The following is a 20,034-nucleotide window of genomic DNA, read 5'->3' as shown; positions in this document are numbered from 1 at the left end:
GAACCTCTGACTTTAATTCTTGATGAATGAAAACATGAGTCTGTCTTGCGCCGGTCAAAGAATTTCACGGTGCACGCGAAGGCTCAAAAATCTAGTGTGAAAACGCTTCGCTTTTCCAAAACTCCTCCTCGTTGTCCCTTTAATGTGAATAAGAACGTGTGGTGTGGACACATGGTTTGTGTCTTGTGGAAAAGTTTTGACTCTGTATCGGACTGACGAAGCCTGAGCCAGAGCTCCAATCTGGACTGGTCTTTACATTTGCATGAGTTTTCTTCTCTTGCACGTTTTCACCGTGTGTATTTGTTGACGTGGCAGAGAAACGTGTGTGTGTGTGTGTATTTACTAAAGAAAGAGATCTGACTGTACCCTGGGAAAATGAGTATCCACTGTGCTGACGGTCTGTCAGCCGACGCACTGGGCTCTGTGTCCTTAATGTATGAGTCTGTGTGTGTTCGTGTGTGTGCGTGCCGAATCCTGATTTATGCTGCCGTCACTGCAACACTGTGCATGACGGGAAAGCTGAGCATTCACAACTGACAAACTGAATCACCTGTCAGATCACAGGGAAACACACACACACACACACACCTTTTCTGCCCTGAACACACACCACAGGTCACGTATCTCATGCACTGCTGTAGGAGCACCGTCACTGAACCTGTGTGTGTGTGTGTGTGTGTGTATTGGTACTGTACATGAGGGGCCGGCGCCTGTTCCTTCCCTAATGTATTCTTTTCACTGTCCACACCCTGCCACTGCAGTCCTGTCTTTTCATATCCTCCTGCCCCCCCCCCCCCATCCTCTCTCCTCCCCTCCTCCCATCCTTCCTCTCTCTCTCTCTCTCTCTCTCTCTCCTGAATAATGAATGAGTGTTGGAAGCAGAGAGCTGCTTTCTCTCACTCTCTCTCACTGGATCACACACACACACACACACAACCGTGCACACACTCACTGTGAGGTCAAACCAACCACATGCACACTTGGATTTTGACCATGTTGGGAGAATATTTTGTGTGTGTGTGTGTGTTTCATGTGCTTTTCTTCACCTGCCCCCCTCTCTTTGTTCGCCAAAGTCGTGTGTGTGTTGTTGTGTACACACTGATTAATGTGTCCTGCACATCCTTGATAATAACCTTTAACATCGTGACCTCCTCCTCCTCCTTTCAACACACACACCTTGCTTCGTGTGTGTTGAAAGGGTGGTTACAGTGGGATTAACAGGGATTAAAATGGAACTGCTGAGTCTGAATCTGCTTTTCGCTTCTCAACCATGTGTGTGTGCTTACTGGTGAACCTTATCACTTTCCCATTTTTCTTCCTTCAGGCAGAACAAAACTGCATACATGTAATTTTGTGTGTGTGTCTGTATCAGCAGCATCTTAGATTACTCTGTGGGTCGATGCAGGATGGGCGCGATGCCCAGTGAGCATCAGGCTGCTCCTATTTTAAGACGTGTGTCGGAAAACTTAAAAGATCTGTATTGGCTGTAGTCTCAGGACGGCTTTCTGTTTTTCTTAATCTCAGCCAAGCGAAGCAACCAGCGTTATTTAAATGCCCCGTTAGTCGTGGAATTTCAGGAATATTTGGGAAATTTAGGACCACCATTTTTTTTCTTTCTCTGTTCATTTATTTTGTGTTTGTTGATCACCTAATGTTGCATCACTGTATTATTTGATTAAGTGTCCTCCTCACCCTGTATTGCACTACTGTATATAATAATTGGAGTATTTGGGAAACAGGAGACGACACCAAGACAAGACAGCCGACTAGTTAGTTAGTTATTCATGTGCAGTCGTGTTACTTTCCATATGATGTTGCATGAATTATTATAGTAGATTAAAAACTTGTAACTAGAACAAAACTGACATTTTCTTACTCAGTTCATAGCTCGAACTACAAATAAAAAGTGACAGCTGCAGGAGAAAAGCTGGACGTTCAGCCAGCTTCCAGAGTCGTTCTGGAGGTCATTTGTATCAGTCTTGACTGAGGAGTTTCAATTACCAGATATGAAACAGGAGCAATGGATAGATGCCTGAAGTGTCACAAGTTCAGTTTGTTTGTCAGAGAGAGAGAGTACTGTTTTGTCAGAGTGTTTTGTGTGAAACACAGTCGGCCTCCTCTGCTTTGACCTTTTTAAATTTGCCTCTTGTCCAAATCCCTCAACTTTATGGGAGAATGAGACAAAAACGCTGGAGTGGCCCTTTAAATCACACAGCATCAGTAATTTTAATGAGACAAACAGCGTACAGTATTTGTAGGCACTGCTACACAGGCTTTTCTTTTCTTTTTTTCTTTTTTTTTTTTTTTTACCACCAACTGAGGGTCACCTCCACACCTCCATCTTTTCCTCCATCCCTTCATCACAGCCTCAGAGGAGCATGCTGGGAGCAGCTGTAGATATATGCAGCTGACCTTTCTCACTTATGTAGAGCTGGAGTAGTACTAGTAGTAGGGGAATCATTTATCTGTTACCACCACACACACACACACACACACACACACTGCACTCCAGCTGGTTTTACACAATGTGTCTTCTCCCCCCAAAACTAGAACTTCCAGGCTCTGCCCAGACAGCCACTCCAAATCACCAAGAAGCAGTACATCCAAGGTAAAGTGTTGTATGTATGTATGTAGTATGTCATATTTTTACAATGGTTTTGTATGGACTGCTCTGTTACTGTATCTCTAAACTAAATTAAATGAAATAAAATAGTTGATCGTGGAAAAAAAGGGGGGGAAAAGGTAAAGTCCACACACACACACACTCCTCCCACATGGTCTGGAGAATGAGACAGTGATAAATGTCGAGGTGTGTGTGTGTGTGTGTGTGTCTGTGAGAGAGGGGTAGATGTTTCTCTTGGTATAAGCTGATGAGCAGGGAGCCAGTAAAGAGGGTTTATGTGGATGGTAAAACTCTGCAGCAGCAAAGGGCCAGTCACTAAAAAAAGTGTCTCCTTTGTGTTGTGTGTTTGTGTTTGTCTGCTCCATCCTGCGGCTTCTCTGGATTTAACTTGTACTCTTGTGTATGCCTCCAAGTCGTGCTGCTGATTGTATGATGAAAAGTTAATATCGGGATCAAAAAACGAAAACATTTCTCTTTTTTTTCCAATTTTGCCTTTCTACTCCCCAAAAAATGGAGATGACAGTGAAAGCTGGATTAAAAGAGATTAAATGGGACATATTGTGTTTTTAAAATGGACCTGGAAGTTGTTTCTCCTCCTGTCCCCTCTAGTGCACACACACTCACACACACACATGCTGGTTTGATGGTGCACTGTGTGGAAAAAGTCCCATAATTCACTGTAAACACGACCGTTGTTTAGCGTGTGCGACATGAGCACAGATCCAGTTAAAACACGTAAGTAAATGAGCAGCTGTGCCTAACTGATCACGTATGCAGCATCAGGTACCGAGCCCATCTTTCAGTCACCGTGTAGTATCTGCGTCTACTTTGATGAGAAGAATGGTTTCCACCAGACAGCTGGAGGAGAACGTTATCCATATGGACACAAGCGGCGATAGATTGGCGGCGTCGGGTTAGATGAATCCTCCATCGTACCTCCTCTGTTCTCACTCTCTTGAGTCAACAAACAACAGACAGCTGCAATTTTATCCTCTGGTAAAAGTTTTAATTACCTCGTCGTCGTCGTCTCACTCTTGTTGCACACCGTCATCATTTGATGAAAACTGCCGCACCAACACTTTGGGAAAAACGGCCTGACTCTTCAGTTTTGTGTCACAGCGGCTTGAGAGCACCACAGCAGTTACTGTATATCAGAGCAGAAATATGATGCCTCAACAACAAGAGCTACCTCAACTACATTGTTTTGAATATACTTTTATTCGATCTTATGTTGGTTTATATTGTCAGATTTTACCTATAGTCTTTGTTGAAGGAAGATCAATTGCCTTATTTGATTGATTGAAACCTTTATTTATCCCTGTAGGGAGATTAATGTGTCCAAAAACAGCAACACTTAAAAAAAGGAGAGGCAGAAGACAGTCATTTAAAAAAAAGATAATTGGTTAAAGAAAGGTAATAAGCTAGTAAGGATAATAAATAAATGAAAGGACAGCACAAGAGAGGCATAACCAACTTCTGAAGTATTAAAAAGTCAAAAAGTGCCATGTCATGGGTCAAAGTGCCAAGTCCTTTCTTATAAAGAATTGTGTACAAGTTACTTTTCTAAACAAACCCAGCTGTTTCTCCATGTACATCTCTATAATGCTGGCCAGGGCTCACTCTGTATGCAAGAGAGAAGATAGACACCCTCAAGGCCAAATTATTTGATCTGGATCTCATCTGAAGTCGACGTGCTACTTTATCCTTCTATCAACCTCTCAGTCTGCCCAACTATGATGTCATGTTTTTGTGTCATCACAACAGGCAGCGTTTGATAAACGATCAGCTCCTAATTAAGGGTGACTTGTTTTTGTTTGTGGTTCTGTGAAGTCACGTCTGGTCTGGAGCGCTGCCTGCAGGTGTAACTACCCCCCCGACCCCCACCCCACCACCCCGCTCCAGAGATGTTGGATTAGCCGGGCCGTGACAGTTGTGTCCTAAAAACACGTGGAAAAACAGCAAAGAAATTCTCCATTTGTGAATGAATAAAACATCAAAACAAGTCCATCCATCTGTTGGCGCGGCCAGTCCACATTGACTCAGCTGTCAGTCAGAGCCAGTGCAGCCACACTCAGCTTTATAGCTCTATTTCTGTCCCCTGCTCTCTCACTGTTTCTATCTCTCTCTCTCTGTTTGAGTGATTCATAGGTGCCAACATCAGCACCTCTGCTCCTCACTCACTCCGACTCTCAAAGCCCCTTGTCATCAAATCTCCTTCAGTCCCCGCTGCAGCCCTCATATCATCCCCTTTAGCCTGTAGCATCCCTCTCTCTCTATCCCTCTGCCATCCCCCAATCCTCTTGTGCCTTCAGGGGAGAATTTGCAGCCTTAATCACGTCTGATTACGGCGCCCCCTGTTTTGTGTGTGTCTGCACTGCTGAGGTGGTAACTTCCACCATGCTGACATCGGATGTGACGGTGCATTGTTATGGAGCCCATCATTGCAGAGTGCAGAGTTAAGTCTGATCCTGATTGGATTTGGATTGGCCTCTAAATGAGGCGTTGTGGCTTCATAACTTAACTCCTCATTAAGTCAGATGTCAGCGTTAACTCGCTTTATTGCTCCACCGAGTCCCCCACCGCCGCCACTGCTGCTCTCTCTCTCCTCCTCTCTCTCTGCGCCTCTCTGACTCTCACCAACGCATTATTAGAAATAAATCACTCTTTTATGATGTGTGTCTTGTCAGTAAATTTGTTTTTGTAATGTTGTATGCTGAGCTGCTGCTTATTTTTTACAACATAGGTTTTAGTTTGAGTTCTGTGTGGCCTGGCTCATCACCAGTGTTTCTAACGACAGTATTTATTCATTGACGTGGCCTGACACAATTAAAAATGCATCTGTGATAAGATGAGGCTGGATTGCTCCAACAAGGTTTAACTACCAAACCAGATTATATTGAAATTCTTTAAGGTTTAACATTCACAATGGCTGCATTTTTAAATTGGATTGACCAAATTTAAGGTCCTTCTTTTCATAGATACCTTCCCCAGTTAAACTTTTATTTAAATTCAGATTAAACCTAGTTTTACTAAACTTGGATCAGATCTAATCTTAGATTAAATTAAACCTTATTGGTGCAATACAGCTCAAGTGTTTATGTGTGGTTCCACACTGCACACCAGGTATTTCTGGTATAATTTCACCTTTATGTTCAGTTTTACTGTGACAACCCCCCCAAAATATAAAATAACCTCTATAAATCCACTTTATTGTCGCATAAAACGAAGGAAATTGGAAAATCCACTGAAATGTTACAACAGTGAGGTCTGGTGTGCTGAGATGTTCCTCAGGGGTCTGTGTTTGGTCTTATAGGAAAGGAGGAAGAGGTGGTGACCGTTCACCCTCGAGCCATGTTCATCCCCCAGAAAGGCTGCACCTTCCTCGCTGCAGGTAGGACAGTATATGAACTCAATGTGTATATATATATGTATATATAGATTTACATTTTTCCTCTTTCACCTCAATCATACATTTACTTTTAAAATTTTAACTTTGCTTTTGCCTATAAACTGTTTCCCTTTGCACAAATACTGAATGTTACAATTTTAATTCAATTTTTTTTAAATGTTTAAAAAAAAAAGGTTATTGAATCTCCTCCTTGTAATAACAGGCAGCTGTTCACTGTTCCTACATTAGCAAGCAGCTAACAAGTAAAGGCCACACTCATGGGCTTTAATCACTCACATGTTTTGACACAAATTAACTTTTACCCTTGATTCAGCAGCTGCTCAGGCATGTCATTGCATTCACTGTTGACCCAGCCGATAGCTGCCGAACCTAAGGGAGCGGAAAAAAGTTTCTGCTCCGCAGTTCCAGCAGCAACATTAGTTCTGCTTTTATGGTTCAGCCTTGTGGAAAAAGCTGCGTAAGCATCTGTTGATAGCGCTTTATATGAAAATATGGAAATGTGAACCCTACAGGAGATGTCCCAGAAATCTCCCGCTAGTTGTTGTCTTGTTGTTTTTGTCCTTGCATGTGCAGCGTCTGAGCAACATCGCCGTTTGTCTAGTCGAGTTTGTGTAAAAAAAAAAAAAAAAACCTTTGATGTTGACACGACCTCAGCTGGCATCATAAGGTCACTTGAGGGTGTGACGCTGGTCCATGCTGCGCGGGCAGAGCGGGGACACTGTCAGCTCGGCAGAGCTTTGTGGGGAACGCCGGGTGTCTGCTGGCTGTGACAGTGTGTCGCGCACTTACATAACCAGGCAGATAAAGCAGGGTGAGCAGGAGGACAGCAGCAGCAGCAGCAGCAGGATAAAGAGTGAGGATCCCACATATACACACACACACAACATGGCAGCGGTTCATAAACACACGCACACCGTCAGGCCAGCACATGCCCACACAACCCAACACACACACATGCACTTAGAGGCAAGGTTGCTATGGAAACAACCCCTCTTAGGGGAGCCCTCGCCCTGTCATGTCCTCCGTTGTCCTTCCCAAACTGGAACAACTGCTGTGTGTGTGTGTGTGTGTGTGTGTTTAAATCACGATCACTTTCCGGTGTCACTAGAAAAAGTTCAACTAGCAGACATGTCTAAAGGTATTATGTGTCAGAGTGTGACCTCACTGTCTGTGAAAGCTTTGTGTGTGTGTGTTGTTATGATGTAGATTAGGTCTTAAGTGTGTGTTGTGTTGCGTATCGATCTCACCTCTCAGCAGAATCCACGTCATGGCCATCAAATCTGTTTTACCAGAGATAAAAACAAACTATTCTTCATGTTCTATTTTTTTTTTCCTCAAACAAACCTGTGTGTTCCTGATCTGTGTTTGTTTATGGTCACATCTTCTGTGTGTGTGTGTGTGTGGGGGCTGGAGCAGAGAGGAGAGGGAGAGGCTGGCCAAAACGAGAACAAAGGCAGCTTTAATTCCCTCATCAACCTCGTTAGTCCTGTTAAAAAACATGTGGTAAAAATGGTTTTAGCACAAATCTGTAGTTTTATTTCTTTTAGACCTCTCATACATTTCCACTACCACAGATTTGGTGTGAATGCATATTGAACAGCTCATTAACTGGCCCTGTAGTCAGGAATCACAGCTTTAGGTGCAGAACTGATAATTAATAAATTAAAGGCAGCTCATCTTACATATTATTTTTTGTTAAAGGTTTCCTGTGGAGTGTGTCTTACTAACACACTGTGTGTCCTTGAACAGATTTTCTCCCTCATAAAACATTAGTAAAGCTGATTTCTTTTACTTTAATCTTTAATTGTGCCTGTATTCACCTGTGTTTGATACTGTAGCTTCCAGTCTTCTTCTTTATCTTCTCTGCCTTTTCTGGTGCACTGCTGCTTCATCTTTGTGAACAAAACACAAGGAAGCTTTAATTCATGGGTGTTCATCTCAAAATGTGTGATACTGGTAGTTTTAGAGAAGGTGATGAGTCCATAGCGACTGGTTTTCTGGATTATTTCATTTGGAAATGAAACGTGTTCCTCCTCCTGCAGGGTTTTAGTTATTTCATCAGTACACGTGGGACACATTTCCTCCTCAATAGACTTTCACAATCCAGTTCAGTGGAGAGAGTGGTCCCAAATTCTGGACCCGTAGTACCGTACTGTACTGTACGTCTATATCCTCCTCTTTGTGTTCTGGTTGATTCATTCTTCCCGGAAGCTTCTTTAGACCGAACCACAACCCACAGGGGACATTTCATATTCTCGATGTGCAGGTTTTAGTTGAGCTCTTAAGCTTTTATCCATAACCTTCATGCTCTGTTCTGTACTGCGGAGCATCACTGAGGGCTGCTCAGGGTTCTGTGGGTGGTGGCATTAAAGATGTATGAGACGTGGCTTAGACCCGTCAATATCTTAGCACACTGTCCAAGGAAATGCAGGGGGGAAACCGACTTATATATTGTTTAAATATCTACTGTTTAAACTTACACATGCTGCTAGATTGAACATTAATACTGTATATAGCAGGATATTTGACAAATTTAACAAAAGACGATTCTACATAAGTGGTTAATTAGGGCTACAAATGATTATCATTGTCATTACAGTTCAATTACGAACATTAAAATAATAATCGATACCCAGCATTAAGGCACCAGACCCCAAATTGATTTACTTATTTTGTTTATAATCAACATTTAAAGTAGTTCAAGTGCATTGATTTAGGTTTAGCTACAATTCAATACATTGTATGTCACTGATTGAAGTAAAGCAGATCTTGTTAAATGAATTAAATTCAGTGGAAACCAATAGTCAATTGAAAGTCAATCAATAGTGAACATACTAATACATCTGACATGATCCTATAGCGTCTAAAAACAGTTCAATTATGTGGCGTTCAGTGTCTCTAATTTTAGGGTCAGTCTGTAGAGAGCTTACTGTAGGTCGGAGTTATTCCTGTACGGATCAATACCAAGGATTCTTGATGGTGACGTTTATTATAACACACACACACAGTTCACATACTCCAGATGAAAGTGAAGTTGTCTGGTCTTTTTTCATACAGGCATGAATCAGCTAAATATTCTCTTTTCCTTTCTACGTCTGTCACACACAATATGCATGAAGGAAAACACTTTATTTCACTCTCTCTCACACACACACACACAGATCCTGGTCAGCAATATGTTTCCGAGGCTGCCGGCTATGCTTGGAGGAAATGTGATCGGGCTCATAAAACATTGATGGGATGATATCTTTAGAAACTCCCTGCTTTACCTCATCACAACCAAAAGCCAGTCGTTTCTCTCTCTTCCTGCATCGCTCACCTCGCCGTCACCCCTCCACTCTTCTGAGGTCTCACTCTTCCTCTCTCTCCCTCTCTCTCTCCTGTTTTATCCTCTTCCTCTGCAGTCTCTGTCTGACTGGGGTTAAACAGTAAAAGCTGTTTGTTTTTAACCTGCACTGTGACATAACCCGTCTGGGGACTTTCTGTGTCTCTCTCTCCTTTTTTCAGCACAGGGCTGAGTAATATGAACAGGAAACACATTTATCTCCATAGTGATAAATGTGACAATAATTATTTCAAATGCATCAGTGTATAAACCCCACCCCACACCCCACACCCCCATCCCCCCATCCCCCCAGCCTTCATCTCTCTGTCTGTTCCCACAGCAGCAGGAACCTGTTACAGCTGGTTGCTTCACCCTGACTCTCAGTTTTCCCTACATTTAGCAGGGGGTTAATTTGATTTTGAAGCAGTCGAGCAAAGACGTGTGTCTGAGTGAAAACGCAGTAATGGAATGTGCTGGAGTTTCTCTGTGTGTGTGGATGTAGGTGTGTGTAGGTTGTGTGTGTGTGTGTGTGACTATTTCTTGATAGAGTCTCGATCTGCCAGGCTGACAAGAGCTGCAGATGTGTCAGTACAGGACATGTCGTCCTAACACTGTCACGTAACTCAAAGTGGTGTGTGTGTATGTGTGTTCCCTTTCTCCGTGGGTCTGTCCATATTTGTCTTTAAATTGTTCTCTGCCTGTGTGCATCTGTAAATGCATGTATATTATGGTCTGTATGTATGTTTTTCAACGCGTCTCATTTATAGCCCCTGGTTATCTCTCTGTAAGCGCCTCAGGCAAATCTCTGAAATGATTTGGTCTCAATAGCTTTTTTTTATTTGTCAGTTCTGCAGCTTTACTGTCCTGCAACTATACCCACTCCTGTCCACTACTGTTTTAAAGGGATAGTTCAACATTTTGGCAAATTGGCCCATTGCCATAATCCCTATGTCATAGCAGTAGGTTCGTTACCTTTAATTGTCAGTGCAAGCTATATTTAGAACGGCGGAGCAGAGCCGCAAGCTGCTCAGAGCTACGCTATGGAAGCTAATGGGATTTCTTGGTTTCCGTCATCAAACTCATCAAATACCCAATCCGACAACTCCAAAACACTCTCGTGGACAAGTTGTGACCTGCACATTCACCATGCTATGAGATAATAACGGGACGTTATGAGACAGGGTTGTTTTAGAGTTAAATGCAGAGACTGCTTGCTGAAAAACTGCCTCCAACGGGTATGCGCATCAGCGGTTTTGCATGAATTTACCTCAAAAACAACTCCGGTATTTGCAGTCTACATAACAAAAGACAGATCTCTTTTTCCCCCATTCCGACTACATGTTTTTTCTACCTATGTGTTAATAGTTGCACTAGCTCAACACAATAATTAATATCATCTTTTGTTCATTAGTCGCATGTATAGTGTGGAGAGCAGTGCGGGAGTTCAAAGCGCTCCATCACTGTGACTGCCTGCGATCAGGGATATTGCCACATCAAAGTGAATGAATGAATAATTTTAAATGCACTGAATGACCCGAGGCCCAGTCAGCAGCTGCTGTATTTACATTCACACAAACCTCTGGTCAACGTGAAACAGTCACAACAATGTGACTTCTCTTTAGTCACCCAGCTTTAGTTGTTTTAGTGTGAGATGGACGTTCGGCAAGTTCAGCATCAGATCACGTTGATGTATTCAGTTTATCCTGTTGGAAGGTGTGATATTGGAGTGAGGTGGAGAAGATGTAGATTTTACTTGTGCACGTTGTAGTGCAAAATACACTTTTTTCTATGTATAAATGTACATGTGCCAGGAAGGTGGTGAAAAAATGATGAAGTGAATTACTCAATCAGTGGAAAATAGTGGAAGAGAGGATTATTTTCAGATTGTGTGATTCTTTTTTTAACACCCGTTCCTCACCAGATTACAAAACCCAGTCCCTGTTGGCAGACGATTTTCACTTCCAACGGGTTATTACTGTAAGACGTTACACAGCACTTATTATAGTTAGAAATTGGCTAAATCGAGTTAAAATTAGATTGTTATTACTGTTAAATGTGCTGAGCGTCGCTGGATCAAGTGTCCTGATTCACATTTAATTGAACTGGCACAGTTGGTTCGGTTTGAAGTCTGCTGGATGACAGAAACTCTGGAAGGGAGTTTATTGTAGATGTTGTATTTCCTGTTTTTCATTCTTATAATCATGTGTGTCATATACAGAAAGAGTGGATTGTTTTTGGAATACAGGTTCACAAAGAGTGTTTTTTTGTGTGTGTGTGTGAATTTGGAGCAGCAGTTTGTGTTTGTGCTTTTGATCACGGTGCAACGCTGTCACAATTTTTTTTCCTGCAACTTTCACACAATCAAGTGTGATGACACAAAATTGTTCACTTACCTGAAAACATCAGTCGTGAGCGTGATGTTTTGTTGGTGGCAGAAGGTAAAAAAAAAAGAAAGAAAGAAAAAGGGACAGTTTCTCGCCAACATCCCACAGTTTTCCACAACAGTAATAACACAGAGACACAACAGGAGGATTGACTGTGGCTGTTTGCTGCTGCTCTCATTCACCTACGCCACTGACTTAGAGCTGAATTACAAGTATGTGACACCCACTCCCTGAAGGTTACGCAGAGTTATTCTGGGAAACGTTGGAAGTCACCAAACAAAGATGACAGGTGGGGGAACAGCTAGTGCCACAAAACTGTAGTTTCAACAGCATGAAACATCACGCTGTGTGTACTTAATGTCTCCAATTAATTATAGTGTTTACTTCAACTATGTTCTCACTCTTTAATTCTGACTTCTTTTTTTTTTTTGCACTTACAGTGACACACACAGATGTGTTTGCTTTCTCCAGTGTGTCATTAAAGTTGTATCTTGCTCACACTGATTTAAATATTTCAATCCATTACATAAAATGCTGAATTCTAGCTGTGTCATGCATAATTTTATATAACTTTTCTCTTATGTCATCACAAAATATGTTACTATTGCGTATCTCTATTCTCATTTTATATGGTTTTATATTATTTACCTAACCTAGATGTATAATAATATAGTAATAATTAAATATTTGACAAGCAAGTGTTGATCTATTGCTTTAAATGAGAGATTGAAGTGTTTAAACCAAACTTGTGGGTCCACAACTGGTCAGTCAGGACGGTGTGTGATTGGCCGACAGTGGTTTAAATGAAGCAGATGTTTGTTTACATGTTTGTCTTCTCGTCAGATTTCTGCCAGGTGGAGCTGCGTCTGTTGGCTCATCTCTCCTCCGACCCCGAGCTGCTGCACATTTTCACCAACCCCCAGGCTGACGTCTTCACCATGCTGGCCTCTCAGTGGTAAGTCACACACACACACACACACACACACACACACACACCTGACATCCTTGCAAAGGCCAGTGTTGATACTCCACAGGCTCTCTCTCTCTCTCTCTCTCCCAGTCTCTCTCCAGACTGCCAGCTCCTTCACTTCAAACGCTAATAACCTTGTTGCCATGACTACCATGCCAACTGCCTCGCTCGCTCACTCGCTTGCTCGTTCTCTCTCTTTTCCATGGGCAGGACACCCCTGGGCTGGTCGCCCTGGTGATTACGTTGTCGTGCTTTTGAAGTGTTTTGGGGGAGTGTGTCTGTGTGTTTTTGTCCTCCCAGCGTGTGTCAGTGTTTACACACAGGTCTGTCAGTGTGTGTGTGTGTGTGTGTCCTCTGTGCTCCTGTCATCTATCTCAGTCAGGTGTGTGTCAGAGGGCGGGGGGTTAAACAGATTACCTGGTCACACAGACCATAATCACAGCTCTGCTGAGGCTTTACATTGTTTCTCTTTCACCTTTAAACAAATTAAGTGATGTCACTGTAGCTCTGCTGGGATGACCTCATCCTTGGACCATCTTCTTTTTATTGTCTCACGTGTTTATTTTCCCTCATAGTTTCCTGCGTCTTACTTCCATTTCTTCCTTGTTTTCCAACATTATTTCTTATTTTATTTCTTTAAATTTCTCTTCATTTTAATTCAGATCAATTATTTATTTTCATTTATTTTAAGATTTAGGATTAGAGGGATCTATTGACAGAAATAACGTATTGATAGCCATGTTTCTACAGAAGCCCAGAATGGACAAACCAGAGTCTGGTGTCAGAGGGAGGTGGTGGAGCACTGAGGTCAGGGCTGTTCAGCTGGTTGCAGTCTGCTGCCTCACTGCTAGATGCCACTAAATCCTCATAGTGCTCCTTTGATTTCTCCTCTTTTCTCTCTCTCCTTCCTCTGGTTTCCTTTCTTCTTCCCCCAAACTCCATCCTCCTCTCAGCCGTGATGCCAGGGAGCCTTTGATTGTTTTGGATGAAACCACCTTTCTTTATTAAACCACTGCTGTTTGTTTCAGATCTGAAGTGCCTCTCCAGCAGGGGGCAGTGAAAATCCAGTGTGGATTAGGCAACAGTAGTGGAGAGAGCTCACCTTCAGGTCATCAGTTTAAGATTTAAGGTGTAACTACCTCATGATGAAGAGTCCTGAACCTGAGGCTGCAGGCATCGAGACTCTGACACGAGTGTTGAGGCTCAGCAGACATGTTTGTCATTTTTCTGTGTGTGTTAGTCTGTGTGTCCAAACACTGATCAGCACTGGCAGCTCCCCATCAGCCCCTGCAGAAATGCCACTTTGCAGACGTATCATCCCACCCTGTCTGACTCCCAGTACTACAGCAGTCTGCAAGTCACATTACATAACTGTCTCTGTCCATCCATCGCTGCTTCTCTCTCTCTCTCGTCCTCTCCTCGGGTCCTTGTCCCTGTTTCATGCCTTTCTCTTTCTGTCCCCTTGTACTTCATGTATAACCTCAGCATTTCACATTGTTTTACTTTTTAATTTTCTTCGTATAGTTTTGAGTGTCAGTTTCCTTTTCTGTGTTCGTCTGCTCTCTCAGTGTTTCTCTTTTCACTCATCTCTGCATCATTTCTCCTGTGGTTCATATTATTCTCTTCTATTTTTCCTTTTTTGGTTTACCTCCAAGACTTTATTCAGATATATTTGATCTATTTTCTATAGTTTCTATGATGTTGTATCACCATTTTAGGTGTAAACCATCACCAAAGGATCACTGTAGTAGCAAACTAATCTATTAACTATTACTTTTAAATCCAGGTTAAAAACATTTCTCTTTTCATGTGCTTATGGCTTAGCTCTTTTTAAGAATTTTAAACTTGATCTATTTTCTTTTCTTCTACTTTGCTCTTGCTTTTAACTCTATGTTTAATGTTTACAATTTTGCTGTTCTTTTTAAATGCTTTGTCTTGGTATGAAATGCGCTATATAAATAAAGATGCCTTGCCTATTCAAATGTCTGTTTGTCAACCAGGGACTCCAGTTCCATCTTAACCATTTTGTTCACCTCTAGTTGTGTAATATCTTACAGAAACACACACGATTTCTCTCAGTGTGTTTATCTCTATCACTCAGGAAGGGGGTGAGTGAGGGTGAGGTGACCTCGGTGGATCGGGAACACGCCAAACGCATCGTCTACTCCGTCGTGTACGGGGCAGGTGAGTACAAACGCACACACATCCTGTTCTCACAACGCTGTGGGTGGTAATGATTGATTGAGAGCAATGAAAACACAGATATATTATATTATACAGAAAACAGTCAACACCGATCAACTGCGTAGATCATCTGTGATGTTACAATGGCAGCGATAACTCAGAAGCCAGAAAACAGAGGAACAAAGAGGCTGGAGCGGGGCAGTGATGCGATTATTACTTTATCTAAGATTTCACTAGTGATTTATCAGTGATTTCTACTGGGACGGAGCTGGTTTCCTGTTTGCTTTCATGTGGTGGAAACTCAGTTCTGCTTCTGCACAGCGAGCAGACGTGGAGGTGGGAGTCGGAGAGAGGAGGAGGAGGGGGAAGATGAATGTGTAATGCACCCTTGTGGCCCATAAAGAAACTTGTCTGTGCCACTTGTGACCCATTTGTGGTTCACACATGAGCGTGTGTGTGTGTGTGTGTGATCACATACAGTATGTTCACACAAGACCAGGGTAACACGAGTGAGTTTAGTTTCCCGGGAGACTAAATATAGCGTTTGAGTTTGTTTTTGTGTTTTAACAGACACGTGATAGATCTCCAGAACTGACTTTGCTACACGTTGGTTTATTAGCACATGTTGGGATTTTCTTTTTCAGCGCATGTGTTGCCTGTTTTCTGAATTTGCAGCATGTGGTTGTGTGTGTTTGGATGTGTGTAAGTCGCAGTGCGTTTAGCTCTCACGGTCATCGTAGAATAAAATAGTGTATGTTGTTTACCTCGGTACAAAGCAGAGGACTGCCTTATATAAACACTCATCTGGCGTGACCTAGACATGATATATCGCCAAAACAGGGCGTTTACTGTTCTCCCTGCTTCATGACAAACCCAGAAAATATCTTCGATTAAATTAACCAATCAGCAATTACCCTAAAGCGCATGGTTTGTATCAGAATCTGCATGTAGGGAACTGGGCCAGTGGCTATTTCTCACTCGCAGCATTCGGTAGCTGAACAAAATCTGATGTTCTCAAGCTGATGAAACGAGTGGTTTCTGTAGTATTTCTACTTTGGCACGGCTCAGCGGGAGGAAAACAAACACAGACACACTCACACTCACACAGATGAATGGTCCAGCTCTGGGAATCTCAATAAGCCCTCAACTATTATAAGCAATGAGGTAAATGTGTAACAGCTATTCATTTGAGACACGTGGGGGTGGGAGGGCATGGGACGCTGCAGGGACTGTTCACAAAGCAAAAGGTCAGAGCTAAAAATGCAGAGAAGATGTGATAGAAAGGACGGAGGAAAGGAAATAAAGAGGCAGTGGGAGATATTGGGAAGAGTTGTAGAAAATACAGGCTATAGGCAAAAAAAGAAAAGGAAAAGGGGGGAGGAGTTGGTGGAGGAGAGAGTAATGTAGGGGAAAGGGGAAGAGTAAAGAGCGGGTGGGGCTGGGAGACAGAGAGAGAGAGAGAGAGGGAAATGAGAAGAGGAATTGAAGGAGCTCCTGATCAGCATAGACAGACAACTCTTCATGGAAGGATGCGTTGCCATGGATACCGAATACTAAAAGGAAGCTTTCTCCCTGCAAGACAATAATCAGGCCAGGGAGGAGGGGCTGAGCAGTGCCATGGACTCACACACACACACACACACACACACATATATACTATATATGTTATAAATAGGTCAACAAATGAGAAGGCCAAACGATGGTAAAAAAGAAAAGTAGGATGACAGAGGCGAGAGATGCAGAAGGTGTGGAGAATAAAAGAGGGACCACATGACTTGAAAATATAAATGATAGAAGTTTTCATTCATTCATTCATTCATTCTGTCTTTATATTTTGATAGATGTGACCTCTCTGTAAGTATTTAGAGTAGCAGCATCAGCAGCCTTAATCACAGTAGCCTGCTGTTATTCATATTTTGTTTACTGTACTGTCTTAATTTGGGAGGGGTGGGCAGGTGGAGGTGAGGAGGGGGAGGGGGAAGGGGAGGGGCAGGAAGGACAGGGGCAATAGAAAGAGGGCAGAATTGACAGGAATGTTGCAGCAGTATTAGCAAAAGAGACAAGATACAGAGAGAGAGCAAACTGCAAGGACAAAAGAGACAGAGAGGGGAACAAGAGGACGGATGCAGGCAGCAGGGGTCAAAGGTCGCTCCCTGAACTGACCTCATTCAGCAGGAATGTGGGGCTACACGCACACACACACGTACACATATGAACACACTTATCCAGAACCTATGTCACATCATCCGTCCACATTAAATTCATTAGATCATATCAGACTCAACCCCCCACCCAAAAACAGACCTAAAGGCTGTGTGATTTTCAAAATAAAAGTATGAAATTTCATTGCTCTGCCTTTTTTAGTACAATTCAATTCAACTTTATTTATAAAGCACTTTTCATGCACAAGGCAGACTCAATGTGCTTCACAACACGTAACCATATATTTACAATAAATTATCAATCAGAAAGTGCAAGTAAACAATCACATGTATTGAGCCATCTTCTCCACGCACACACTTAAATTTATACATGTGCACAATCCCACACAACTACACAGACACACCTCAACAGAACACTGTCAAAAAAAGACAAGTTTTAAATCTGTTTTTAAAAATGGCTACTGATGTGGCAAGACGTCTCTAGGACTAAATGTAAATGGTTTTTTTTCTTACAGTTTTTATCCATTTTTAAAGATTAAATTTACACAGTGCTTTAAAAAAAAAAAAAAACTCTATATGGAAGGATAATCTGTATCTAATATAGTTTTTCCTCTTGAATTCCCATTAAAAAACAATCTCCTTCCAAAAGTTTAATACTGTAAGTTGACACAACTCCCTTGTTTAAGTTGAACTGCTGTCGGCTTATGAACATAGTTGTGATGTCTCAATATCCTTCTAGTGTCAAACCCAACTCATATTATTCTGCACAGTGAAGGTCGAGGTGTGTGTGTGTGTGTGTGTGTGCGTGTGTGGTGGTGAGTTTGAGTTTACAGAAGCTGCTGCCCTCCCTTACTAACCCTCCTACTAGCTCTCAGGCTGTTTGGCATGACATTACTCATCACCAACCAAACATCAACACACACCCCTTGGAGCTCAAAACCATGACACACACACACACACACACACACTCTCTCTCTCTCTCTCTCTCTCTCACACACAGACACACACGCACACACACCCGGTGGCTGTGGCGCACATTAACTCACCCTCAACCCCTTCTCCATCGATCTACTTCCTGGGAAAGCACATACATGTGCACACAATGGCCTCTGTGTTCTTCACTTTATTTTAACTTTACACACACACACAAACACACACAACACACATCCCTTGTGGTCGTGCCCTGATCTTTGCCCGCTCTGCTTTTATCTTGTCCTCTTCCATCTCTCACCCTTCACTTGGCTCTACTTTTTATTTTTATTATTTCTTTATTTCTCTTTCCCTCTGGTCCAGTCTGTCCTCCGCTCACTCACCTCACTTCAACTTTATTCTCTTCCCCTCTCACTTTGCGCCTCACTACCCCTCACTCAGTCATGATGAAGGTGATTTTGCTGCATTTAAATCCTCTGGTCATTAAGCTCAAGGTCTTTGCATTAAGTTCATTCATGATGCAAATCAGCACAGAGCATTGATAGTAGATAAATTGTTAAACATCTTGGGAAATACAGTATATACTATATTGCTTTCTTGATTCGACTTCTGTGACTGGAAGCAGCCAGTTAACATTGTTAGTGAACCCTAGTTTTTTAAAGAAAACAAAAGTAGCACCTTTAAAATAACAAATTTACAGTTTATAGTAGGGATTGATGATCACTCTAACTTGTCCACCGATAATACAGTTTTTCTCGATTGTTTACACACAATTTTTTGGTGCTTGAGACACAATGGCCTCAACATCTAACTCATGCACCAACCCCCTGAACCAAGTCTGCTAAACTACAAGCACAATTCCTGCTTTACACTCAATTTGCAGTTCTATAACACACTTTTTTCAAAACACTACACACAATTCTCTGCATTTGGCACAATTTTCATGAAGAAAATCTCTTGTTTTCACGAGTAACACACTGTTATTCAAAATTCTAAAGTTAGTTTCCCTACTATGCACACTGACTCATCACATGGGTAAACACCTGTCACACAGTTTTACAATTATCAATCAGAGCTTTAGCAAAAAAGGGAAACAGGCAGTGATGGACTGACACCAAAAAGAGAGAAACCAAACAGAGAGGCCACACATGACACAAACACACGCATTTCATTTGTTACCGTGTATTTGAGTGTTCTGAGTATCAAAACAATATTCTAAAATTTTACAACACATTTATATATGTACTGTCTGTAGTTGCAGTAAAAAAAAAGCCTAAGTCGTTATGATGAATGGAGTAGAAGTGTTTTCCAGTCATCTGTTTTACACTGAGCACATCAGTGTTCAACTGGTTCTTATAAATGTCTAGTCATATGATGGTTTGTGTCTGTCATTTGAGACTAAAATAGCATTTTGAGAATAAATAATATTGTTTTGAATGTAAAGTTTCATTTTGCAGGAGAAGTTAGGGGTTTTGCCCATTGTGTGTGTGTTTTTGGATTTGTGTGTAGAGTTCTGAGAGTATGAGGCATGCTTTCAGAAAATCGAGAAATCGAGAAAAACTGTAAATAACTTCCTGCTTCTCATAACTGATGCAACATTTTTAATAGTTTATTTACCCTGAGGTTTAGAAAGGCTAAAATGTAGTGAGTAAAGATGAATTAAACATTATATTATAGTTCTTCCTCTGATAACATAACCAACATCACTACTGTTATCATAAGAAAAACAAAAACAGTTATGACTCTTCAAAAATCAACATTTATTATTGTTTAAAATCAACTTGAAATGAAAATGAGCAAAATGTTGAAAAATGTTCACTACTGTATTTATGATTGACTCTAGTAATGTCATTATCTGATTTATCTGTATATTGGCCGATAATTATTGGCCGGTAATCATCAGCCAATATCGGGCCGATAATTATCTGTACTGATACATATTGTACATCCCTAGTTTACAGTTAGATGTCATTGACTGCGTTTACATGCACTTCAGTACCCCGATTTTAATCGGGTTTTTTAAGTACCCCGATTATTGATCAAATTC

The 20,034-nt window shown here is 41.8% G+C and overlaps 1 protein-coding gene across 2 annotated transcripts in view; it reads left to right on the top strand.

The window, feature by feature from the left end:
* The window catches only part of poln (polymerase (DNA directed) nu), a 62,742-nt gene that overhangs the window by 34,378 nt on the left and 8,330 nt on the right, over positions 1 to 20,034 (top strand). For both annotated transcript variants that reach the window (XR_015038201.1, XM_085806245.1), the window contains exons 19-22: positions 2,551 to 2,608; positions 5,937 to 6,014; positions 12,585 to 12,696; positions 14,813 to 14,895. Coding sequence is in view for 1 of the 2 variants with exons in the window: in XM_085806245.1 (XP_085662371.1) it covers positions 2,551 to 2,608; positions 5,937 to 6,014; positions 12,585 to 12,696; positions 14,813 to 14,895 (331 nt within the window). In the remaining variant the exon portion in view is untranslated. The remainder of the gene's footprint in view (positions 1 to 2,550; positions 2,609 to 5,936; positions 6,015 to 12,584; positions 12,697 to 14,812; positions 14,896 to 20,034) is intronic.

The sequence above is a fragment of the Trachurus japonicus genome, chromosome 18 (assembly GCF_045865225.1).
Source record: "Trachurus japonicus isolate A0001 chromosome 18, Traja_1.0".
NCBI lineage: Eukaryota > Metazoa > Chordata > Actinopteri > Carangiformes > Carangidae > Trachurus > Trachurus japonicus.
The sequence above is the reverse complement of the archived record's forward strand: the minus strand, read 5'-3'. Positions and strand labels throughout refer to the sequence as shown.